This window comes from Macaca nemestrina, chromosome 13, assembly GCF_043159975.1.
Source record: "Macaca nemestrina isolate mMacNem1 chromosome 13, mMacNem.hap1, whole genome shotgun sequence".
Taxonomy (NCBI): domain Eukaryota; kingdom Metazoa; phylum Chordata; class Mammalia; order Primates; family Cercopithecidae; genus Macaca; species Macaca nemestrina.
The window spans coordinates 25,289,147-25,315,571 of record NC_092137.1 but is presented as its reverse complement, the minus strand read 5'-3'; the positions used below and the strand labels follow the sequence as shown (position 1 = coordinate 25,315,571).

The window sequence follows — 26,425 nt, the reverse complement described above, 5'->3', positions numbered from 1 at the left end:
GTGTGCCAGACACAGGCTGCATAGATGAAAGGGGTCACGCTCATCTCAAGGAGACTGCAGCTTAGGTGGGGGTCTGGCAGGGCGGAAGGACCCCTGGCACACCATGTCCAGGCATTACCGGGGCTCAGAGAAGGAAGTCGGATTCAGGGGGAGAGAAGATCTAGAAGGGCTTTCTAAAGGAGGTGATGCTTCAGCTGAGTCTCGAAGGAGAGGGAGCAGTTAGCTTGGTGGACAATAGCACTTTTTGGCCCCATGTAGCTGCAGTATAGGGAATGATGGGGTATGAGGCCGGGGGCCTGGGCTGGAGGACCATGAAGGCCGGATGTTATCCATCAACGGACGTCGGGCTTGGTATTTGTATTTGAGAAGGATAATTCTAGGGCATCGAGAAGGAGAGCTCGGGCAATAGGGTTTAGGGGCAGGGAGCCCAGGTGGAAGGCTGGCACAGAAGTCCAGGGCAGCAATGTGGGCCTGGACAGGGCATGTGTGGTGTGACATTTAGGAAGTGCAGTCAGTAGGAACAATTGGGATAAAAGAAATGAGGGGAGTTGGGGTGGCCGTCTGGTTTCTAGCTCCGCCAACCGTGTGGGTGGGGATGCCCTTCATGGAGGGGGCACGGGTTGGGGGGAGTCGGAGAGAGCAGGAGGTGCCTCCCACATGGAGCTGGGTTGGAGCTGGGGCTTGAAGGCAGGTGGGATTTCCCCAGGGGGAGCCTGAGCCAGGCCAGGCTTGCAGAAGGAGGCTGGAGCCTGAGTCATAAGGCCTGGGGGCGGGGTGCCTGGTGTGATGGATGAGAAAGGCAGGTACATTTTGGTCCATAACTGTTAGGACCCCTGCAGATTTTTGAAGGAAGATTTTGAGGAAGGTGCTTGCACCTATGCACTGGGAATGCTGATGAGTTAGGGCCTCTGCTTCTCAGTGATTTCCCTAAAAGATGAGCTGCAAGGCCTAGACCCTGGCCCTCCACCCAGGACCTGCAGTGAGTCTCATCACCCTCTGAGTATCTTTGGGTGGGCTGGAAGTTGATGTCAAGCTGTCCGGCCTTCCCATCACTCTCCATTCAGAGGCAGGTCTGTGGAGAGAGATTGGAGGAACAAGCTGGGGACAGCATTTTTGGAAAGCAAACAGAAAAGAAGCAAAAACTGTTCCTCTAAAATAGAAAGGAGGCTTATGTGTGTTATGTGAAGGATAATGTGGAAGGCTATTTCCAAAGAATTTCTCGAAAAATGATGTGAGCCCTGTCAGCATCATTGAATTTAGATAGAGGCCAGGAGCAGTGTGGCATCAGGCCGGGGCCACCAGGCTGAGGGCTGGACAGATGGTGGTTTCACCTCAGCCCTGCCACCTCCTTGCTGCGTGTCGTTGGAAGATGACTCAACCTTTCTTAGGCTCAGTTTTACCATCTGTAAAATGGGCATAACTTCACAGGCTGGTGTTCTTGTTTGTTTTGAGCATTGCTTCTTGGACTAAACCTGGATTTTTTTCCTTCCCTCCCTCACTTCTGCACTTCCTCTGGTTCTTTGCCTCCCAAGAAGCCTGTTTCCTCCTGTGAGTTCCCCCTTCCTGGGAAGGTCCATTCATCATGTTCTATTGACTCTCTTGTTCCCAATTATTCCCTGCAAACCTGGTTCACCCAGTGTATTTGAAGAGCATCTACTGAGCTAAATAGGAGTTATTGGGGGTCAGTTCCTGTTCTCTTTTTAATAAGGGGAGGGAGGGTCTGTGCAGAGCTGTCCAGGAGAGCACAGGGCACGGGAGCCAGGGGGGAAGTTGCAGGACCCAGTGGGATCACAGCTGGGACCTTGCCCTGTAGCTGGCTCAGTGTGCCAGGGGATAGAGGCACACAGCCCTGGTGGGTCTGGGAGATGAGCTTGGGAGGGACTTGGCCTGGACATGGGCTAGGCTGCCCTGCTTTCAGAGCCAGACCTCAGGAGATGGCCGAGAGGGCCGCTTCCTCTGTGAGGGCTACACATGATGGCCCTTGGGCTGTATGGTGGCCCTGTGACATGCAGCCACACCCCTGGGGAGCTCTTTGAAGCATCTCTGCTTTCTGGAGGATCTGGTGGGAAGATGGCTTTGCAGCAGGGCTCTTGTTGATGTTGCCAAGAAGGCCGGGCGGGAATCGGGCTGTCTCTGCCTGGGGGTGGGGTGGGGGCTGCGGTCCATCTGAATGTGGAAACCCACGTTTCTCTGGTTTGTGCCGACCTGTGCAAGCAGCCATGCTGCAGGACTGGCCCCCTGGAAGTGGGGCATACATGAACTCAGGGTGTGGTGGTGTAATCAAATGAAATGTACAGCATAATTAATCTGGCATACCCTTAATGATATGCATAATTGTGCTGCATGGTAATTAGGTGTAAATGGTAAGCAGTTCACATAAATGTTTTTGTAATTGGTATTAATTTTGCAGAGGCAAACCAAGTTTATGTGGTTTTTCTCTTCTTGCTCTGTTAGTTTTCTAGTACAGGCAATTCCAAGCTTTTGGAGGAATTCTATTGCAAATGTTTGTTTATAGGGCAATGTTTTGTGTTTTCTCTCAGAACAATGTTATGAATGGTTATGAGGTTCCCAAGCTGGTTTCCAAATGCCTCTTTGGCCCATACAGTAGGTGAAATGTGCAACGCATGTGCCTGTGTGGGGAGGCCCGCCCAGGATCCTCTGGCTCCAGGTGCCCCGGCGTGTGCAGCACGAGGGGCACTGTCGCGTGTGTGCGAGTGCGCACCTGGGTCATCTCTGCATGTGTCTAGGTGTGTCTCTGTGTGTGCCTCTGTGTCTGTGTGTTTGTATCTGTGTGGCTGTCTGTATGTGTCTGTTCGTGTGTGTGTGTGTGTGTGTGTGTGTGTGTGTGTGTGTGTGTGTGTGTGTGGTCTGCCTGAATGGGAGAGATTCCTGAGGCCACAGTGGCAGGTTGAAATTCTCTGGTAAATACATTCCCCATTCTAGTGGCAAGAGGCCTGGGCTGGAGACTTAGGGGCATTAGCTGGGAGGGTGACCCTGGCACAGCAGCCGTTTCTAGGAGGAGCACAAGCCGCTCCGGGGCGTGGTCTGAGGCCAGAGTCTAGGTTTCCTAAGAACATGTGGCTTGCCTTTCTTTCTGATCAAGCACATAATACTTTTTAAATGAACATTTATTGAGTGCCTCCCATGTGCCAGACCCTGTGTTAAACACTCGACTCAGATTCCCTCCTATCTTAAAATAGACTTATGAAGTAGGGACTGTTTCTCACCTCGCTTTACAGCTTGGGAAACTGAGGCCCGAATCTCCGAGTGACAGAGCCAGGGTTTGAGGAGGGGACTGCTGGAGGCAGGGCCCGTGGTTCTGAGATGTGCTGCTTGGAACCCTGGGCTCTTCTCCCTCCCTCGGCCCCCTCCACAAATGGTTTGTTTTTGTTGGGACAGAGGAGGAGAAAGGCGGCCCTGTGGGAAGTCTGAGAGCAGCGAGCTCCTTCCTGCTGAAGTGTAGGGGGGTGGGGGCTGAGCCCCAACAGCCGCTCCCAGGCCCTGAAGACCCTTTGGGGGTCCTCCTGGTTTTGACCTGAGAGGGAGCTGGTCTAGGAAGTGGGGTTGGGAGAGCATGGCCGTGGGCGGTGTGGGGAGAGGGTGGTCACAGGCTAAACAAGGACTCAGCCCCCCTGTTTCCTGTGGTTCACTGATAGCCTAGGCCCTCACCACCCCCTTCACCTTGGGGATCTGGGGCAGGTGAGCCTGCAGACCCATGGCAGGTGTATGTTTCTGCCCTCGGAGCTCCTGCAAACGGCCTTTCCACTGACGCAGTGCCTTGGGGGCTCTGCCAAGCGACCCCTAGAATGGGGATTGTGGGGGGTCGCTCTAGGCACCGCAGCACTGTGCTGGGGATGTTGCAGCTGCCTGGGAGTGACTTCACACAGTCCTCTCTGCCTCCAGGGTCACCCGGAATGGGGTTGTGGGGGACAAGCTGTGGGCAGGGGGACGATGGGCAGCAAGAGGCAAGGCGTGAACTCTGACCTCGTCTCTTTGGGAAATCAGACACATCTATACACGCATGGAACACCCAATGAGCCCTGGGTGGGTGGTCGAGGAGAAGGGGACGGTGTGTGGGGGAGGAGAGATGTTGGGTTGAAGGACTGGGAGAGAGGAGCTGAGTGGGCCCTGAGGGAGAGGGTGGGAGCCAGGGGTGTCATTCCGGGACAGCAGCCGGGCCTGGAATGATGCAGCTGGGAGAGGTGGGGGCACGGCCAGAGCAGTGGGCGGAGGCTGCATTGTAGCCAGCCCTGGTGAGACCAAGCCAGAGCGTATATTTTACCATGTGTGAAAATCTTTGGCATCACAGGATTTTTAAAAATAATAGCTTGAAGATATAATTCACATTCCGTACAATTCACCCATATAAGTGTATAGTTCGATGGTTTTAGTACATTCACAATCAATTGTTTAAAATTTTCATCAGGCGTCATAGGTTTTCCTAGAGGGAGCCATGTGTGGGCAATCTTTGCTGAGAGGGTGAGGTGGGAGGTGGAGATGCCAGAGGCAGGTGGACACGCTCCAGGGGATCTACCAGGTTATTGTGCCACAGTCACAAGAGGTACAAAGGGCCTGGAGGGAATAGGGGGTCGAGAGAAGCCCAAGGACCAGGTACCTGCTGGATGTGAGGATCCAGGGGAAAGGTGGGACCTGTTTTCTCCAGGGTTGGGGGCTTAGGCAGCTGAAGGGAGGGGAGTGTTACTTCCACATAGAGGGAAAAGCCAGAAGATAGAGCCAGCTCTGAAGGAAGCATGTTCTGGAAGAGTAGGATTTTAGGCAACTGCAGATCATCCAGTTGGGATGAAAATAAATAGAGATGGAGCCCCTTGCAGAAGGAGGCCTATGTGACTTATGCCCAGGTGTCTTAGAGGAAGAACATTTAGAGGAAAGCTGAAGGTAGAACATGACCTTTGAGGAGCGCCCACCATGCAGAAGTGGGATCAAGACTCCCAGCCAGCCCCAGAGACAGAGCTGTGGAATCTGAGGCTGGAGACCCAGGAGCCACACGGAGTCACACGGAGCCACACGGAGCCACAGCTGGGAGAGAACACAGGGAAGGTGGTTGCTGGGGAGCTCCAGAAGCAGGGTCTCCTTTCACTCCAGGGCCCAGCCCCACAATAGCACTCAAGAAATGGCTGTTGAGTGAGTGCTTGAAGCAGGGAATGATTAGCTGGCCAGGATGTTGAATTGAGCTCAAGGGCCATGAGGATGGAAAAAGGCCCTTTGGGGCCATGGGTGACTGTATCCGTCAGGGTCCATTCAGGGGAAAGAAACTACATGGTGATTGGAACAAGGAAAGTTTCACATAACGAATTATTAACTCTAATTGGATTAGAATAATGAGGAATTGGCTAGGAAGAAGTAAAAATAACTCCAAAGAATACAAAAATAATAGCTATGAGAACAGCCCCTACCTCTAGGGTTGCCACAGAGTGCCCAAGGAAGAGGCCCTGCAAGGGCTGAGATCCAGACCTTGATGGAGAGGGTGTGGCTATGGCTCTCTGGATGGCAACGTCTCTGTAACTGCCATGTTGGCAGAACTTGCTGGAAATTCACCCTCTGGAATTTACTGGAAACCCATCTTTTTGGGTCCCAAGGAAAGTTGTTTGTGGGAGGTATCTTGCTGGAAGCACACCGCTGCCAAGTTTTCCCAGGAGAGTGCTGGGTGAAGCTCCTGGCTGTTGGGTATCCTGACTGACATGTGTTGCTGGAGCCAGGTACTGGAGAAGCTGTCTGCATTGCAAGAGCCTGGCACTCCTGCAGGAGCTGGGCACTGGAAAGCTGCATGCCGTAGGGACTGGGTGCTGGAGAAGCTGCAACAGCACAGGAGCTGGGTGCTGGGAAGCTTCATATCTGGCAAGACCCTGATGCTGGAAAGCGCCCATGCAGCAAGATCTGACTGCTAGAGAAGTTGTATACAATGCAGGAACCTAACAAGAGCACATCGGGTCTGGAAAGGAAACCCGCTTCCTCCTTCAATGCCTCTTCAGTGCCCTCCACAGTTGTGCCAGCTGACAAAGGAAAAGTAGTTAAAGGGCCCAGCTCCATCTTCACAACACAGGTAATGATGGGCGAATAAATTGATAACTGGCTCAGTTTACCCCTTTGGCTACACAGCTTCTATTTGCACCTTTTTACAACATCTGAACTGCCATACAAAAACGAACAACTAGATGTCTACCTCTCAAGACAGTTATCCTTCTTATGAAATTCTCACCCTTTTCCCAGAGATCCCCAACCATCACTCTATCAATCCCTGGCTATAATAACTTCTCAAAGTCAGTCACAGTCCCACTGAATTAGGTAACATAATTGTTACCTAAACACTAGATTATAAAGTTAACTGTCAACAGCTTGCATAGAAAACAATGGGAAGGAGAAAAAAAGAAGAAAATGGTTACCATATTGCACACACACACACACACACATACACACATCTCAAGTTAATAGAAAGTGTGCAAAACCACTAGAGGCCTGCTGTCTGCATTTGTTCACAAGGCTACACTTGCTACTGGCTTCCTTGTCTTCTTATCCCATTCTGTATTTCCTCCACACTCAGCCAGAGCCTTAGCAGGTCATGCTTCTTTTACTTGGTGGAGTAGCCCAAACCCTCATTCCCAAAGGACCTGAATCCTTAGTTATCCCACTTTTGTTGTTGTTGTTGTTGTTACCATAACTTTCCATTCAGCTTTCCTTTGGGCATGGAAGTTCTTAAGAGGTGCCTGAGAGAATTCGCTGGGTTCCAGACATAGTCTTGCTTGGCTCTGTGGCTGATCAGCAATCCAGTTTTCTCCTTGGTAACTAGGATCAATCACTCCAGACAGTGGTGTAACTCCTTTTCTCCACTGTCAGTTCGGTGGCATTAGGAGTTGGAGAAAGCCAAGTGGGCGTGGGGTGTCTCCTTTCCCAGGGAAAGCACTGTGATATGTCCCTGGAGGGAGCATTCTCCCCCGAGGACGAAGACAGTCAGCATCCCCAGAGGGTTTCAGAGTTGTGGGGTGGGGGAACAGGGTCGTGCGTAGGGGGCTAAGTGATAGAGGCTCTGGAGCTGGCAGCTGTGGACCATTCTGTAGAGAAGGTTGGAAAAGTAGAGAAATGTGCAGATGACCGTGGGCCACTTCTGCTGGGGATGATAAAATCAGACCCATGCTGGTCGCTGCCAGACCCTATCCAGGACCACGTGTCTGATCCTCACATGGACTCTCAGCCTGGCCACGCTGTGCCCCTGACTCCCAGGCCCCAGGCCGTGGGAAGCCCATCTGACCCACAGCACGTGTGACCCCTAGACAGGGCTTCTCCTGGCTTGCAGCACTTGGAAATGGGTGCTGCCTTACGGAAGTCTGTGTTGGCTCATTTTGGCTCCTGAGAACAACTTCGGCTCCTTAACAGCGTCTATTTTAGGTATAAATCTCCCCCCGCTCACTTTTGGGGCTGTGTCATGGCAACCATTAGTGTGAGCAAAGGAGTCTGACTCAGACTCCCATGTGGCCGCCGTAGTGGCAGCAGGTTTGGTGTGATCATAAGTGCTTCTGCTGGTGGTGCCAGTGCTGGTGGTGCCATGGCCTCGAGAGTGGTGTGAGAGCCACAAGCCGTCTTATTGTGACTCTAGAGCCAGATAAATGGGCTTTGCAGAGGGCAGGACTGCTGGCCTGTCACCAGTGGCTTTTGGTATTCTATGGACAGCTGGTGGTTTGGGTGCAAGTGATGTTGCGGAAAGTCAGGGCGATGGAATAGTGATGGCATCTCGCTGGAAAATGGCACCAAGACCTCCCTCCCTCTCCCTCCTCCTTATCCATCCCCAGTCTTATGACCACGAGAGGCTGTGACAGGAGGGGGAAGAGTCGACAGATAGACATCTCCGTCTAGGAGGTCTCCTCCGCTTTCTCCTGGCCCCCAGCTGAGCCCCACCCTAGCAGATGATTGGGGCACAAGAAGCTCTGCTGCCTTCTGTCACCCGCAGGACCCATTTGCACCTCCTCCTAAGCTCAAGTAGGAAGTTTAGCCATGGGACTGTTATCTGTGGGCCAGGGTCACCCCAGAGGCACAAATGGTTGATCATGGCACTGGCTCTGAGATCTGTGTTTAATGCGCCCATTCATGACCAAGAACTGCCACATTTGCAAGGGGTCCCGAGTTACATGGACCTGGATTCCTAATCCTGCCCTGGGGCTTTCCGGCTGTGCTACCCTAGAGAGACACTAAACCTCTTTAAGCCTCCGTGTCTTCTATAAAATGGGGATAACAATAGGACCTGCTTCATAGGATTGTTTTGAGGATTGAACAGGACAGTGCATGTTCCTTAGCACAGTGCCTGGCACATGGTAGGTGCTCAGGAAATAGCTGCATGAATGAATGAGTGAATGACCACTGCATTGGGCAGGGCGTTGAATACTGTGATTAGAAAGCTGCAGTGCCCTCCTTCCCCGCTCCCGCTGCAGACAAGCCTGACCAGGAAAGAGAGATTGACTGGAAACTTTGTTTTCTGGCCAGCCTGTGCCCAAAGTTAATATAGATCTGCAGCAGTCACATGCTGATTGTGGATTGTGAGAGAGGGAGTGGAGAGCTGTGAGCTTCTGAGTGGGACGGACCTGGACTGTGTCTGGCTCCACCCCTTACCCACTGTGTGACCTTGGGCAGTTTTATTAATCTCTCCATACCTCATTATTCTCATCTGGAAAATGGGGATAAAAATAGTACCCACTTCAAAGGGTTGGGGTGAGGTGTGAGGATTAATGAGATGTTGACATTGTAAAGCTCTGCTCACGGGGCCTGGCATGTCAGAGGAGCTTAAGTACAAGCTCCTGCCTGAGCGAAGGCCACTTAGAGGAACTCCAGGGATTTCAAGAAAGGAGAGAAATCTGCAGGCTGGTTGAGTCTGAGAGTAATCATCGTTAAGATTTATTGAGTACTTTCTCTGTGCCAGGCGCTCTTGGAAGCATTTTTAGGGCATTCCGTTTTAATTTTCACAGCAGCGCTGTGAGCTGGAGAGTTCTTTCCCCCACTCTACAGCTGAGAAAACTGAGGCACAGTTTTGCCTCAGGCCACACAGCTGGTAAGATGTAAGGCCAGTGTTGGAAGCCCCGCAGTTGGCCTCCTAGAGAGCCCTGGAGGGGACTGAGATTGGCCTTTAGGTCAGGAGGGTGTCAGCCACAAGTCATAGACTCATACCAAAGTAGTGAAAGCTCACAGCACCCGGAAGTTCACAGATGTATGTCCCTGCCTCCAGAAACAGCAAGACCAGGGGCCCAGACAGTGCCTTCAATGCTTCATCCCTGTGTCTTCATCTCTGAGCTCTTCGTTCTCAGGCAGGCTCACCCACATGGCGGGAAGACAGCAGCCGGCAGCCCCTGACTCACATCGACCGTGTTAGCATCTTTCCATCGCATCGGTGAAAAGGTTCCAGGGAGGCCTCTGATTGGCTCTGCCTGGTCACATGCTCACCCCTTGCCTGGGGTGGGTGTTGAGGTCAGCACAGGCACAACCAAAACCCCTTGAGGAGCATTTCCCACCAGGAAGGAGGGGAAGGCGTCTAGGTAGAGCAGAATAACTAGAGTCCACTAGAGGAAAAGGAGAATTCAAGCAGAGGGAGGGAGAAAGACCTGCTGCAGAAATGCTCAGATATTTTTCAGCCATTCAGACAGAGAACTTGAGATGGAGAAGAAGGGGCTCTTGGGGTGAGAATATTGGGATCATGTTTGGTGGAGTGAGGATTTAGGTTTGTGGGCCATGACAGTTTTGATTTTGGAAGAGGATAATTATATGCAAGCCCTTGTTGAGGAGAGACTGTGGGGTGGCAGGGGGGCCAGAAGTCTCTCAATCTGAAGATGGAGAGGAGGCTCGGGTGGTCATCTCGGGGGTGCTGATGAGGCTGGGGTTGGTGAAGAAGTAGGGACGGCAGTGGGGACAGCGTGGTGCAGGGGAGCAGCCCTGAGGCTCCAGGAGTTGGTGGAGATGTGGCTCTTTGGTCTCAGAAAGGGCTGAGTGAGCGGGGGTTGTGGTGACGGATGCAGGCAGCACTGACTTGCACTGCCCATGGGCTGGATGCAGTGGGAATGATGCGTTTGTAGGATTAAACATTTCGTGAGGGTGGGGGGTGGAGAGGGAGGTACCAGTGTTGTAGCTGGTGATGGAACTCTGTGTGGGTGTGAGGAGCTGATGATGGTTATTCTGTGGGACGTGATGATTTCATAGAACAACAGAGGTGGAAAGGCCTCAGCTACGCTCTTATTTATAGAGGAGGAAATGGAGGCCAAACGCAACTGATGGCTGCAGTTGGGATGTAAGCCCTTTCTCCCATCCCCACTCTCTCTGTTTAAAAATTCATTTTTATTTACTCACAGTAGTACATGCATATAATTTAAGAAGTCGAATAGTACTAAAACCTCCTAACAACATGCAGTGATTCCTTGCCTACTCCTACCCTTATCCTCTTCTCAGAGGCAACCGCTTTCGATTCTCTTAGCTGTTTCTTCCAGCAATTTTCATCTCATATTTCTGAGTAAAGTGCATATTTTTGATTCATCTATTTAGACATTTTCCATTGATTTCCTATTTAGTAGATCCTCTTACGTGCCCAACCTTTCTACTCTTCAACCATCCTCCCTAAATATTGACAATACTCTTTTTATATTGTTTCAAAAAATTGTTGTTGGTTGTTTTGAGACAGGATCTCGATCTTTGCCCAGACTGGAGTGTGGTGGCACAATCACAGCTCCCTACAGCCTTGACCTCCTGGGCTCAGGCGATCCTCCCACATCAGCCTCTTGAGTAGCTGGGACTACAGGCATGTGCCACCACACCCTGCTAATTTTCTAAATTTTTGTAGAGACAGGATCCCCCTGTGTCACCAGACTGGTCCCAAGTGATCCTCCTGTCTTGGCCTCTCAGAGTGCTGGGATTACAGGCATGAGCCATCGTGTCCAGCCTCAAAAATGTTTTGTGTATCTGGTTGCCAGAATAATGGCCCCCCCTAAGATGGCCAGGTCCCCTAATCCCCTGGACCTGTGAATATGTCACCTTACATGGCAAAAGGGACTTTGCAGATGTGATTAAATTAATGACCTAGAGACGAGGGGATTATCCTGGATTATTTGGGTGGGCCCAGTGTAATCAGAAGGGTCATTAGAAGTGAAAGATGGAAGTAGTCAGAGCAGGAGATGTTGATGAGGCAGAGAGTACTGTGATGGGAAAAAGACTGTCCATTGCTGGCTTTGGAGTTGGAAGGGGACCATGTGGCAAGGAATGAGGGCAGCCTCTAGATGTTGCAAATGTCAAGGAAATGGATTCTCCTTAGAGCTTCCAGAAAAGAATGCAGCCCTGCCAACATCTTGAGTTTAGCCTAGTAAGGAGAATCTTTTTTTTTTTTTTTTTTACTACTGACTTGCAGAATTGCAAGATAATGTGTTGTTTTAAGGCATTAATTTTGTGGTACATACAGAAGTAATTTGTGTGTACATACATGCATATATACATGTATACACACACACATGTTTAGTAAACCTACATACAGTGTTTATTTTATTATTTCAATGCAACTCTTATTCACAGTTGAACCTTCTGGTATACTATAACGGTTTCTTTTTACTTTTTTTTCCTGAAGTTAATAATTACCTTGTTTTTCATCTGCCTTATTTTTTGTACCTGTTGCTAATTCCTACCACAACTTCTAATATAATTTAATTTTTCTGTAACAATACTGTTACCTTAGGTCTTCTTTTTCTTTTTCTCGTTTAAACTGACACATAATAATTGTGCATATCTATGGGGTACAATGTGATGTTTTAATACATGTATACATTGTGTAATGATCAAAACGGGGTAGTTAGTATATCCATCACCTCCAGCATTTATCACTTCTTTGTAGTGGGCCTACCACACTTTCTAATAGCCATCAGTATTGCTTTCCACACGGGCAATCACAGCAGGTAAAAGATGTTTCAGTTCCATTTTTTAAGCTATCTATCCTCTTTCACTCTGGGCTGGTTGCTTTCTAGGCACATTGTAGCTGATGTTCTGTGACTTCCTTTTGTGGTCATCTTTGGAATTCCCATTACTTTCTGGTTGGAATCTCTGTTTTCTGGCTTTCGTGTCCTCTTCTTGCGTGGCTCACTCCCCTCATTAGAGTACATCTTCCAGGACACACATCTGTCCATATCAAAATCCATTCATGGCTGGGCACGGTGGCTCACGCCTTTAATCCCAGGACTTTGGGAGGCCAAGGCAGGTGGATCATCTGAGGTTAGGAGTTTGAGACCAGCCTGGCCAACATGGCAAAACCCTGTCTCTACTAAAAATGAAAAACTTAGCTGGGCATGGCGGTGGACACCTGTAATCCCAGCTACTTGTGAGGCTGAGGCAAGATAATTGCTTGAACCCAGGAGGCAGAGGTTGTGGTGAGCTGAGATTGTGCCACTGCACTCCAGCCTGGGCTAGAGAGCAAGGGTCCAAGAAAGAAAGAGAGAGAGAGAGAGAGAGAGAGAGAGACAGAGAGGAAGGAAGGAAGGGAGAGAGGGAGGGAGGGAGGGAAGGAGGAAGGAAGGAAGGAAGGAAGGAAGGAAGGAAGGAAGGAAGGAAGGAAGGAAAGAAGGAAGGAGGGAAGGAAGGAGGGAAGGAATCTATTCAGTTCCTGGGTTTAGATAGCAGAGTATGGCCACGAGCGATACCTGTAGTTTTGTCAGGTAAAAAGACAGTTGGACAGCAGAGGGCATGGTGATGACAGCACTAGTGCCCTAGTCTCAGTGGGAAGGCTGACCCTCTCTGGCTCATGCCAGGTGACTGGCGTGTGGCCTCTTTTCCCCTTCATCCTGGAGCCTCCCTTCCCATCTCTCCTGTGCTGTATCTTCTGCGTATTAGAGGACATCGTCCTGTCCTTCCTGGGAAAGGAGCGTGGGGCCTGATATGTCTGAAGATGTCTTTACTGGGGCCCAGCGCGGTGACTTACGCCTGTAATCCCAGCACTTTGGGATGCTGAGGTGGGAGGATCACTTGAGCCCAGGAGTTCAAGACCAGCCTGGGCAACATAGTGAGACCCCATGTCTATTTAAGAAAAAAAAATGGCGCCTTGCGTGGTGGCTCATGCCTGTAATCCCAGCACTTTGGGAGGCTAAGGCTGGTGGATCACGAGGTCAGGAGATCAAGACCATCCTGGCTAACATGGTGAAACCCCGTCTCTACTAAAAATACAAAAAATTAGCCAGGTGTGGTGGTGGCTGCCTGTAGTCCCAGCTACTTGGGAGGCTGAGGCAGGAGAATGGGATGAACCCGGGAGGCAGAGGTTGCAGTGAGCCAAGATCACACCACTGCACTCCAGCCTGGGCAACAGAGCAAGACTCCATCTCAAAAAAAAAAAAAAAAAAAAAGAGAGAGAGAGAGAAAATTTTAAAAAAGGGCCAAGCGTGGTGACTCACGCCTGTAATCCCAGCACTTTGGGAGTCTGAGGCAGGCGGATCACGAGGTCAGGAGATTGAGACCATCCTGGCTAACACGGTGAAACCCTGTCTCTACTAAAAATAGAAAAATAATTAGCCGGGCGTGGTGGCGGGCGCCTGTAGTCCCAGCTACTTGGGAAGCTGAGGCAGGAGAATGGCATGAACCCCTGAGGTGGAGCTTGCAGTGAGCGGAGATTGCACCACTACACTCCAGCCTGGGCGACAGAGCGAGGCTCCATCTCAAAGAAAAAAAAAAGAAAATGTCTTTATTTTATTCTCACACTTAAATGATAATTTGGCTGAAAATAATTCTAATTGGAAGATTGTTTTAAGATTTGGTTTATTCTTTAATAATTTTGGCTGGGCACAGTGGCTCACACCTGTAATTCCAGCACTTTGGGAGGCCAAGGCGGGTGGATCACTTGAGGTCAGGAGTTCAAGACTAGCCTGGCCAATGTGGCGAAACCCCATCTCTACTAAATACGAAAATTAGCCGGGAGTGGTGGTGCACGCCTGTAATCCCAGCTACTCGGGAGGCTGAGGCAGGAGAATCGCTTGAACCCAGGAGGCGGAGGTTGTGGTGAGCCGAGATCGCAGCATTGCACTCCAGCCTGGGCAACAAGAGCCGAAACTTCGTCTCAATAAATAAATAACCTTCCTCTCCTTGGTTTTGATATATCATCTTTGTTTTCAGCTGTGCCAAGTGACTCTTTTCAAAGACCCCCTATTTTATGCCCTCCAGTGACTACAGATAAACCTTCAGACTTGTAGAGGAGGGTCTAGGAATTCATTTCTCTCACTCAGCCTCTCGTTTCTCACACACGCATCCTCTTCAGCCCTAGTCCCAGAGTACCTGATGCTATCATATAAGCATCTGTTGAAGACTGTGTTATATATCAGTATTCACACGCCTGTCTGAAATTTGGCTGTCACAAGTCTGCTTTCCAGATTCCACAATTTTGTTGGTGGTATTCCTTCTCTTGTTCAGCCTAATCTTGTAATTTTATGTCTTCTTAAAAAATCTTTTGGCCAGGTGTGGTGGCTCATGCTTGGAATCCCAACACTTTGGGAGTCTGAGGTGGGAGGATCCTTTGAAGCCATGTGTTCAAGACCAGCCTGGGCAACATAGGGAGACCCTGTTTCTACCAAAAAAAAAAAAAAAAGCCAGGAGGTGTGGTGGTACACGTCTGTAGTCCCAGCTACTCAGGAGACTGAGGCGGGAGGCTCACTTGCCCTTGAGCCCAGGAGCTTGAGGCTGCAGTGAGCTGTGATACTGCCACTGCATCCAGCCTGGGTGACAGAGCAAGAACCTGCTCTAAACAAACAAACAAAAGATGTTTCTACTGCACTGAATTTAGAAGGTAGTGAGCCTTGGTATGCATATTCAAAGCTTTCAGTTCTTTTTCCGCAACAGTTTTATAGTTGAAGCAGTGGAGATGGTGATCCTATCAGCTGTGATATGAAGATGTTTTCATGGTGGGATTCCTTGAAATTTTTTAAGTGGCTGTTACAAACATTATTCAGGATCACTGTGGGTTCTAAAAGGAGGAAATAAAAGCTGCTTTTCATGGTGGTAGCATTCTTAGCAAGGGTTTTTTGGTGGCGGTGGTGGTTGCAGTGCAGCCTTTGGCCCAGGTCGGGAGAACGCTTTGGTACTGGAAGCAGCCAGAGCTGTGCGATGGAAGGACCGGAGTGGTGGACGCCTGCTGCTGTGTTGGGACTGTGGGCCCAAGAGAGCCCACTCCCCATGGCTGGGCTGCCTGAAGGAAGAATGAAGCCTCTAAGGGTAGATTGGCAGTGCTATGTCAAGGTCTGGGACCTTGGCCACCAACTGGGGCCCCCTAGAGTTGTATAGTGCATGGCCTGCCCACACATGTACTGGAGCATTTTAGATGATGGGGGTGATTTTGAGGGACTGCTACTGACAGGGCTGGTCCATTGAGCAACACAAAAGGGTTGACCCAGGTCAGCTGCGTTTTCTGTGAGGACAGTTTCTGTAGCTCAGATGTCAGAGTCTTGGGTGGAGGAAGGGGAGGAAGAAGAGAATCTTCCTTTCCTTTCCTTTGCTTTCTGGGGTGTCTGCCCTTGGGGCCAATGCCCTGTGAGTTTCTGCTTTTCCCTCCAGCTTCCTTCCTCTCCCTACTGGGAGCCAGAGCTTCTCTGAGCCTCGCCACACCCGTGGCAGCACAGATGCCCTCTGGGTGTCTCTAAGCCTAGGACAGCATCAAGACAACCCCCCTGCCCCACTTCCTTTGTGCCTGGGTCTCCCCCGAACTCCATTTGGGGTGCCCTGTCCTTGTCAGCCCCTCACGTGTCCACTGGGCCTTGGGGCTGCAACAGCTTCCTTGGCCAGTCAGAGCTATTAATAGAAGGGGTCCTGCTCTCCCGTTTCATTGGTGGGGAAACTGAGGACTGGGGAAGCCTCCATCAGGAGTAGGTCCCACCCTTACGGACTTCGGGCTCAACGTTCTTTCCAACCAGACTCTGCCCCTCTTAGCTTCTGACCCTTTTGAAGGTTTTGGTTTTGGGGTGGCTGGAGATGTCTGTGGTAACAAATGGGAGTGGGGCTTGACAGGGAATCATTGGCTGCTAAGGGCTGGGAGCCGTGCGCTTCTGAGTTGGACCAGTTCTCTGCTGGGATCTTCAGAGTTGCTTCTGTGGTGTGTGTTGGGGGACGTGAACCCAACCCCTCAGAGCTTTAGTGTCAGAGAGATCTGGGTTCATGCCTCCGATGGGTCCTGGCCTTGTCAATCTTAGCGTCACCTGTAAACTGGGCACAGCACAGCAGCTGCCTGGATGCAGAGCACGAGCCAGGCCCTGAGTGGCATGTGGCCCGTGGAGCTGCTCTCCGCTGCCGTTCACCTTCTCAGGGACCCTGGGCAGCAGACCTTCGTGGGGGTATGGGAAATGGACCCAGTGCACCTGGGCTGCCTCAGGGCTCAGCTGTGGGGCAGGCCCACTTCCAGCCTTTCTGGGTTGATCTGATGGAACCCTTCCTGTCCTGGCCCTGAGAAGCTCCTCCCGCCAGCTCCTTCCTCCCACTACCCCCTGGCAGAGCCAGGGCTGGGGCACCCACTCCCAGGCAACAATGCACCCCTGGAGAAAGGGGCTGGGCCTGTGGGAGAGCCGAGCCTGCGCTGTCTCCCGGTCCTGGTTTTCCAGGGAGCCCTGGCTGGAGGGGGATGGGAGGAGAAGGCCAGGAGGGAGGGGGAGCTGGGGAAGCAGAACCAGGAACTGGAAGGGGAAGGGTGTGGGTGGGCCCAGATCCAGCCTGCCTCCCTCTCTCCCTCGCCTGCCAATCCCCTCCTGGGCCCTGGCACACTCGAGGCAGGGGCTTGGCGGCCGCCTCCTCCGGGGGTGGGGAGCAGGGGAGCTCTTGTGTGTCTCTGAGTGAGGGGGCTGAGGCAGCAACACCCCCACCCCAGCTGTGGCCTGAGCTGCAGGCTTTGTTATTTCACTGGCTTGAGGCCTACACCTGGAGCAGAGGGAAGAAAAGCCCCTAAAACTCAGCCATGTGGGTTCAGAGGACCCCTCAAGCCCACCAGCTCTGCAGGCAAATGGGGCTGGTACATGGGGTGGGGGAGAGAGCAGCCTCACTCCTGCCTCAGTGTGGCCGTGACCTGTGGCCTTGGCCGTGGCCGTGGCCGTGACGGTGGCCTCGGCCTCTCCCTCCTAGGCCAGAGCCAATCAGGCCTGCAGCCTGAGCTCAGACCTCAGCTTTCTCTGGGCCCAGGCGCCGGTCCTGAAGTGAGGTGACATTCATTTCACTACATCCTGTGACTGCACTCACTTCCTCCACGTGGCGGGAGGTGTGGGGGTGGGGGTGAGGACAGATTAGAAGGAAAATGTAGCCGGGCTGGGGGCCTCTGGGGGAGGTTGGGATTTCCCAGGGGCTGGTTGGGGTGGGAGGGAGGATGCGGGAAGCTTTCAAAGGAGAGAGCGGCTGTGAATGAAGAGAAGGGAAGAGGCGGAGGCAGCTGGAGGTCCCAGAAGTGGCACCCATTGGCCACCGCGACACGGAGGGGAGACTGCTGCCACCTCCAAGGCTCTCAGAGGCTGCTGGGGTAGGAGGTGGCCCTGAGGGGAGCCTGCCTCGGTTTCCCTGCTCTGTGGGGTGCTGGTGAGGCCGGGAGGAGGAGCAAGACCCCAGGCCTCCTAGGCCAGGTGTGGCCCTGGGCTGAGGGCCTGACCCAGGGAGGGTGGGGTGCTCTGCCTCACTGATCCTCTTCTCTCCTCCACAGGTGGAGCCATCGAAGCCCTCACCCACAGGCTGACAGAGGCATTGTTCACCAGAGGGCTCAACACCAGGATCTATGTTTAAGTTTTAACTCTTGCCTCCAAAGACCACGATAATTCCTTCCCCAAAGCCCAGCAGCCCCCCAGCCCCACGCAGCCCCAGCCTGCCTCCCAGCGCCCAGCCGCCCGCCATGCCCTCCAGCGGCCCCGGGGACACCAGCAGCTCTGCTGCAGAGCGGGAGGAGGACCGAAAGGTGAGCAGTGGGCTCTGCTGGGGACCCTCTGGCCTGGGAGAGGGAGAGCCCTGTCCCCACGTGATGACAGCCAGCTCCTCATACTGAGCGCGTGACCACATCACTCAGTGCTCACGACAGGGTGTGGGACCATCACATCCCTGTTTGGGTGATGAGGAAACGGAGGCTTGCAGAGGTTCGATTCTGGTGGTGGAGCAGGCATTTGGCTCCAGGACCCAGGCTTTTAACCACCATGGCATTCGCACAGTGGCTCAAAGCCCAGGTCTGTGCCATTGTGAGGCCGAAGAGTCCCAGAACGTGGATTCCTTCTCAGACCCGCCTCTTACTAGCCGTGAGCCTTCAGGTGAATCACTTTCTCTCTTAGCTGCCTCTGTTTCCTTAAGGTGTTCAGTAGCTTCTAGGGGGCCAAAGACAAGTTCTGGGGTGGGGCACAGTAAACACGACTCCGCGGGGGCCCACCCTCCCATACGGACGGAGGCACAGGCTGGGCTCAGTGTGGCGCCAGCGCACTTTGGAGAAGGTGATTTCCTGTCCCTGCCCCCCACCCCAGACTCCAAGTGAATGTAGCTGGGTGATCTTTGGTATGGCTTTTATTCACGGAGCTGGTGACCTCCATGTTTTCAGAATCTAGTTGGGGGTGGCCTCTCCACCCTTCTGCTGAACTCCAGGTTGTGCCTGAATCAGTCAGAGGAGATTACATCAGACTGACGGGAGTCCCTGCTGGGTCCCCACAGGCTGCCTTGGGACCTTACCAAGCTGTGTCCCCATGATAGGAAAAGCTACCCCTTAACCCCCAGCACTGGACTGTGTTGCCCTCTGTCAATGGAATAGTGAACTCACTGCCACCCTCCAGGGGATCTTATGATGGCCATAGGCCTTCCTGGCATGTCTATCTGCTGTGCCTCTGTCCACAGTCCCCTCTGCCTGCTCCCCTTCCCCTGAGTAGCGCTGGACATTGTGATGCTTGGTGGTGTCTGGGAGTAACCGGGCATGCTCATGGGGGCAGCAGTTGGTTCTTTTGCAACAAAGGTGGACAGCTGGCACCAGCTGTGGGGGCCCTGGGCACTCTGGGGCTAGAGGCAGCCAGGCACCCTACCTGAAGGGCGTCAGCTCTGAGACCTCCCTCTCGCATGCTCAGCTCCTTCCCAGGTTTACTCATTCTTCAGAGTGTGTTTCTGTTTCCTAGTTTTCCATCGGTGGTTCTGTTTGGTCCTTGGGGACAACTCTTGAGACAAATGGGGCAGGGACAGATGGCCCTAGTTTACAGATGAGGAAGCTGAGCCCCGCTGGGCAGTGGCAGGTCCAGATGAGGGCCTATTCTCCTGTCTCCCAGGCCCGAGCCCTTCCCACAGCCCTACCTGCATAGGTCCCGCTAGGGACACACGTATACATCCCAGGAGTGCGCATGATGCTCAGGGACCTGCCTTCCCAGCCCAGCACCCTGTAGAGCGCCACGGGGGTGTGTGCACCCAGTCAGGCAGAGCAGGCCAGAAGGCCAGCACACACTGCGGCCCACTGGGCAGGGCGCCCGGGCGACTGATCAGTCTCTCCCCTCTGAACCCATGGGAAAAGAACTAATAGTCCTGGATACCTGTGGACCCCTAGGCTGCTCCCCTTCAGGACTCAAGCAGCATGAAGACCCAGGCCCTTCAGCCGTAGACACCTGCAGCGCCTGTGCTCTGGAGTGGCAGCTGTGGCCATGGCTGACTCCCTCCCCTTTTTGGGCCTGGCTTGCTTTCTCTGTCGGATAAGGTGACCCTGAGCCTCGCCCCACTCCGGGTCCGATGTCCTGACAGTTGCTGACGCAGCTCCCCATCAATGCACTGGCAGTCACTGGTCAGCTGCTCCCCACAGGTGGGGTGGTGGGGACAGCTGGGACAAACTCCTCCTGTTACTGGACTGTACTCCCACGCCGCTGCTGCTGCTCTGGGCTGTGGAGCCCCAGGCCCCCGCCGATGGACTGCAGCAGGTCAGGATCTGCATTATAATAGTTCAGGATTGAGAAGCAGCGCTGGACCAGGAGTCAGAAATCTCAGGTCCTAGTCCTGAGTATGCCACTTACTGGAGATGTGACTTCAGGGCATCTGGGCTTGTGTTTGCTCAGCTGGAAAATGGGGATAGTAACTCCAGCCTTGCCTGTTTTACAGGGTGGTTGTGGAAGTCAGATGAGGTCATGGGCATGGAAGTGACCTGCAGACAGCAAAGTCTGGTCCAATTATGAGGGATTACGATTGCTATTATTATCTACCCATAGTAACTGCTCTGGCTCAAGCGGCAGCAAACACACACCCAGCCCTAGATCCTAGTGCTGATAGAGTGTGCACACTCACACACTGGCAGGCAGGGGTCATGCCAAAAGATGGCAGCAATCTGGATAGACAAGGGCCGGGCCATAGCCAGGCCTCCTCCCCAGCCTCCCACGCCTACACTACACATGCTGGCTCACCTGGCACACTTCCCTGGCACCTCTGGGCTGGCTCCAGCACCTCCAGGGAGCCGCCTAGGGAGGGTGGGGAGAGACACTGACAGCCACCACAGCAGCCCATGAAAGCCAGGCCTGCGGCAGGGGTGCTGGTAGCTGCAGAGGGGAAGACACAGGCTTGGTCTGCAGCCCAGTGAGCCTGGCACAGGTGCCAGGGGCACTATGCACGAAGGAACTGTTTGGCAAGCCAGATGGAAGGGGTGTGACCAACCACTGGCCCTTCCACCGCCTGGCCCCATGTGGCCCTCTAGCCTCTGCCCCCCCCTCCCCACCGCCCCCGGCCACGCCTCCATGCACCTTTCACTCCAGCCCCACTCCCATGCTTCCTGGAGTCTCCAGGTCTTTGTTTATGCTGCTCCCTCTGCCTCGTGGGCTCTTTCCCTAATCTCTTCTCCTCCCTGGTCAAAGCCTCAAAGCCCAGGCTGTAGTCGGCCTTGTATTACCGTTTGCAGGGGACCAGTGGTTCTCAAAGTGGGATCCCCAAACCAGCAACTTCAGCATCACCTGGGAAGGCGAAGCTCAGGCCCCTCTCCAGACCTGCTGAGCCAGAACTCGGGGGATGGGACCCAGCCGAGCACCTTCTAACCATCCCTCCAAGGGATACTGTTGCGCACAGATGTTGAGAACTACTGGTGTAGATAACTTCTGCCCACTGCTAGCCTGGAGGATAGGGCCATGGCCCTTTTCTTCCATGTGAATCCCCAGGACCTGGAATAGCACAGAGTAGATGCTCGGGAATTTTTTTTTTTTTTTTTTTTTTTTTTGAGACAGAGTCTCACTCTGTCGCCCAGGCTGCAGTGCAGTGGCACGATCTCGGCTCACTGCAAGCTCCGCCTCCTGGGTTCACGCCATTCTCCTGCCTCAACCTCCTGAGTAGCTGGGACTACAGGCGTCCGCCACCATGCCCGGCTAATTTTTTTGTATTTTTAGTAGAGACAGGATTTTTTTTGTATTTTTAGTAGAGACAGGGTTTCACTGTGTTAGCCAGGATGGTCTCGATCTCCTGACCTCGTGATCTGCCCACCTCAGCCTCCCAAAGTGCTGGGATTACAGGCGTGAGCCACCATGCCCAGCCATTGCTCAGGAAATATTTTACGGATAGGACGAAAAGGAAAATGAGAGTGGCCAAGACTCTCCCACAGGAGAATAATCCCGGAGCCCAGGATCAGGGAGGCAGAGTGCAGAACTGTGGGTGATGGGCTGAGGCAGCCATGCTGTGGCTGGGAGTGTACAGAGTGGCCTGTGTGTGTCCCCCTGGCACCTGCCGCCTACCCTAGCTGCCATCCATATGGTGGGCAGAGCGGGGCTGCTTGGGGAGATGGGGAGGGGGCAGGCCGAGCTCTGGGGCTGTGGTCAGGGCGAGTCAGCTGGTAAATGTTGCCACAGCAGAGGGAGGGGGCTGGCCTCGTGGAGGGTAGGTGGGGAGGCAAGCAGTGGGGAGGCTGAGAGCTTAGAGGGGAATATGGAGCAGAGGACGGGGGAGGGGGCAGAGGGAGCAGGACAGGGGACGAAGAGCAGTCCAAGGGCCACCTCAGATCCCCAAATATGAATCAGAGGGGAGTCCAGAGCCCCAGGCCAGGCTCCTGGTCTCAGTGTCCCCCCCTTTCCTCTGGCCTCAGAAACACAATGGCTAAGATGCATTGAATACTGACTCTGCTGGGCGCTATGTGCGTGCGTTATCTTACTCCATTCTTTTTTTTTTTTTTTTTTTTTTTTTTTTGAGACGGAGTCTTGCTCTGTCACCCAGCCTGGAGTGCAGTGGCACAATATCAGCTCACTGCAAGCTCTGCCTTCCTATTTCACACCATTCTCCTGCCTCAGCCTCCTGAGTAACTGGGACTACAGGTACCCGCCACGCCCAGCTAATTTTTTGTATTTTTTTTAGTACAGACGGGGTTTCACCATGTTAGCCAGGATGGTCTAGATCTCCTGACCTCATGATCCGCCCGCCTCAGCCTCCCAAAGAGCTGGGATTACAGGCGTGAGCCACTGTGCCGGGCCTATCTTATTTAATTCTTATAATTGCCCTATAAGGTAGACACTATTATTTTCATCATTCTATCTTATTAAGGGCTAAACTGAAGCTCAGAGAGGTTAAGTCACTTGCCTAGAGTCACACAGCTTGTGAGTGGTAGTGCTGAGGCTGGAATGAGGCTGGCTTCTGTGCTCCTTAGGCTGTCTCCTGCATGAAGGGGGACGGGATGAACAGTGCCTCCTGGCGGTGATGCAGTGAGAATTCGTAGTCCTCCCCTGGACTTCTGCTGCAGGAGAAAGCCTTTCACCACATAATAGCGCTCTTGCCCTTGGGCAGAAGCTGGGGGCACTTCATCTCCAGCAGGAACTGCACACAACACCTGTGTGTACAGGCACACACACCAGATTGAGGCACTGCTGCAGACACGCAGCTTCTTACCATTTCTTCCTGCCTCCTGCCCTTCTTCTTCCCTGCCTCTCCCTCTCTGGACATACCGCTCCTCTTTTCTTCTCTTCCCCCCTCCCTTTCTTCAGACATAGGTACCTTTCCAGGTAGTTAGCACATAGCAGGGCTCCGCAAGGCTGCTGGATGAACTGAGTGACCGTACTTGGAGGGCCTAGTAGAGGGGTAGGAAGACATCAAGGTGGGTAAGCCATGCCTACCCTCCAGGGCTGGGTGAGGCCTGCTGGGCAGCTCCTCTGATCAAGCCTTCTCCTGCCCGTAGTGGAAGCTGCAGCTGGGGTGTATATTTGTGCTAGGGAAACACAGTAAGTATGTGTTTGCACGTGTGTGTGTATGTGTCTGTGGGCAGCATTGGGGCTGCGGTTCCTCCTTTCCCCTCCCCATCAAAGTCCAGCCCAGAGGCCTGGCAGCCACTGATTTCTCGTGGGCTCTCTCCGCTCTGGTCTCCAAGTGCAAGGGCCTCCATCCTTGGGTGGGGTCCCTGCCAGTTCCAGTGGCAGTCACTCTTGCTGGCCTCAGTCTGTCACCTGCTCCTGGGCACATTCTGCCTTTCTTGCACTCAGATGCCCCCAGATGGTCACTTAGGGCTGGCTCTTTGCTTGACAATGGTTGCTGTAAGGTCATTTCAAAGAGCATCCTTCTTAGTACGTTTAAATAGCTACAGAAGAAGCCGCTGCACCCTCACCTCTTCAGAAACTCAGCCAGCGATAATGGCGCACACGCTGATCTCCGGGGAGTTAGGAGAGGCCTGGGCACGCCCAGCAGGTTTGTGATAGAAACAGTGCCCATCCCTGAGCTGAGCAGGACCTACATTTTGGGCTTCAGATTCTCTAAAATTCTCTTAAATTGGACATTACTACATGTCAAATTTAGTTAACCTTGCAGTCAGTACAGTCTTGGGTGGGGGTTGTTTGGCCCCTGGAGACAGGCTTGTGTTGAAGCTGGACTCTGTCACGTGACTTGGCAACATGGCTGTGAGCAGGAAAACGGCTCCTAGTTGGCTTGAGAGGTTCAGACGAGATGGTGTGTGCGAGTGGTTAACACCAGGACATGGCATATGTTAAGTTAGCTTTGTAATTTATTTTGGATATCTACCTACCCATCCACCCACCCACCTACCTGCCTACCTACCTACCTACCTACCTGCCTACCCACACCTTATGGTTTAGACCCACTGCCGCCCTATGAATTGCAGGGGTGCGGGAGAACAGTAGGAAACCATGGGTGGGGATGTAGTGTGGGCTTAGAGTCCACTGAGAGCCTAGCACGTAGAGGGAATGTTGTCTCTCTTTGGGTCATCAGTCACAAAAGGCCTGAGGTCCCTTTATCCCTTGAACAAAAGTGAAACAAGGCAAGTGATGATGAGAACTAACTCCTGATGCAGGGGCTGTAGATCCCTTCAGGGGCCTAGGTGAGGGGCCATAGTCACTTGGGTCCCTCATGCTCTTAATGGCCAGGTTAGGGATGGAGCCCAGCCCTGCCGAGAAGGTGAGCTGCCCGGGGTCAGGGCAGGAAAGGCCAGGCTCAGCTGTGCAAAAAAGAATGGGCCGGGTGCAGTGGCTCACACCTGTAATCCCAGCACTGTGGGAGGCCGAGGCAGGTGGATCACTTGAGGTCAGGAGTTCGAGACCAGCCTGGCCAACATGGCAAAACCCTGTCACTACTAAAAATACAAAAATTAGCCTGGTATGGTGGCATACACCTGTAATCCCAGCTTTTTGGGTGGCTAAGGCAGGAGAATTACCTGAACCTGGGAGGTGAAGGTTGCAGTGAGCTAACATCTCGCCATTGCACTCCAGCCTGGGTGACAAGAGCGAAACTCCATCTCTAAAAAAAAAAAAAAAAAAAAAAAAAGGTGGCCGAGTGCGGTGGCTCATGCCTGTAATCCTAGCCCTTTGGGAGGCTGAGGTGGGCGGATCACCTGATGTCAGGAGTTCAAGACCAACCTGGCCCACATGTTGAAACCCTGGAAAAAAAAAAAAAAGAAGAGTGGAGCTGAGTGGTAGAGCAGTATCCCAGGATAATTGGGACATGAGCCTTTCCTCTCTGGCACCTGGGCTTGGCGCAGGAGGCCTGGTCATGCCCTGCAGCTGCCTCTGCAGAGAGCCATAGGGCATTAGGGATATTCCTCATAATCATCCCACGTAATGTTTTTGCTGCATGGAAGGGCATGCAAAAGAGTGTTCTCTGCATAGTGATTGACTCACTCCGTCATCATGATTAGTTAGGAGGCACTCAGAGCAGGATAATGATCAGAGGTTCCTCAACTGGGGCTTAGAGAGGCTACATGGCTACAAAATAGTTTTATCTGGATCTTCCCCTTTATTAAGCAAGGGCTGGCAGAGCTGGGTGTGCTGCTGAAGGAGCAGACATGAGTGGGCTTGGTGCCATGGAAGTGGCCACAGGCAAAGTAGTGGCACACTCCACTCTGGGCTCAGCATGGCATCAGATACTTGTTTACATGTCGTTGTCTCCCTCTGAACTGAGTTTCCTATTTGTTTATCTTTGTATCCAGTACACAGTAGGTGCTCAATAGATTTTTTGAGTGCACCCCTATGTCTGGCCTTGTGATGGCACTGAGACCTCAGAGGTGGACAGGGCTGAGGTATGCTGCTCTGTGGGTGTGAGGTCTGTCCCACCCTGAACCTCCAGAAGACAATGAAGCCCCAGCCAGGTGGACAGGCTGTGGACAAGGGGCTGCAGCTCTGGCAGGAGGGCCTGGGAACCAGACGGGCACCAGCATTGTCAGCTATTTAGCATTTCTGGAACATCTCTGTGTGCAAGTACCCAGGAAATGTGGGGGACTCAGAGGCGCCAATGAAACACAGCCCCTCCCCTTCAGGAGAGTGGCCTTTCAGGAGGATGGAGGGCTTTCCTCAGTAATTATGACACCACCTAAGCAGTCAATGATTATTTGTTGGATATTGTTGAATAATTGAAATAAAGGGCCAATGAGCCTTGGGAGGTGACTGAGATCAGAAAAAGTAGGGGGCTTTGGAGGGCTCTGGGCCCATGTGCATCTACAGTGATTCCCAGGCCACTGCCTGACCCCTCACGCTGGGATCAGCCTCTGCAGGTTGGCCTGGGCACGGGTGTGCATGCGAGCATATGTGCATATGTGTATGGCGTTGGGGTACGCGAGCGTGTGGCTGTGACTTCAGAGCCTGGTGCTCAGGCAGCCCGGGACAGGGCTCTGCCTCTTGCAGAAGCCAGTTTGTTTCACTGAATCCCATGATCACAGACAGTCCCTGGGAGGCCAGCCAGCCAGCTGGCAAAGGCTGTGCATGCTTCTTGTCCCAGGGGGCCCGGGCAAGTAGCTGGCTAGATCCGGCAAGTTCATCCCCTCGACTCAAGCACCAACTTGAGACATCTGCTCGACGGATGCTGGGTCAGTAGCATCCGGTTTAAGTACTGAAGGGAACACACGTATGTCAGGCTGGCTGTCTCTAGGCAAGGGCCTCAAGAAACATAAATCTATTGTGGGGAGGGGTTCTGTGTCTGGGCACAGCCAGCCCAGAGTGTCTGTGCCTGTGAATGCCAGTGTGCCTTGACTTTGGATTGCCTGTTATCTTTATGGTGTCACTGTGTG

General features: G+C 52.9%; 1 protein-coding gene across 3 annotated transcripts in view; it reads left to right on the top strand.

The window, feature by feature from the left end:
- The window catches only part of LOC105479801 (DNA methyltransferase 3 alpha), a 114,810-nt gene that overhangs the window by 10,116 nt on the left and 78,269 nt on the right, over positions 1-26,425 (top strand). For 2 of the 3 annotated variants that reach the window (XM_011738093.3, XM_011738092.3), the window contains exon 2: positions 17,669-17,917. In XM_011738093.3, coding sequence (XP_011736395.1) covers positions 17,855-17,917 — 63 coding nt within the window. In that variant the 5' untranslated portion in view covers positions 17,669-17,854. Of the gene's footprint in view, positions 1-17,338; positions 17,492-17,668; positions 17,918-26,425 lie in introns of those variants that run through there. The other variant, XM_011738094.3, reaches the window with a different exon arrangement.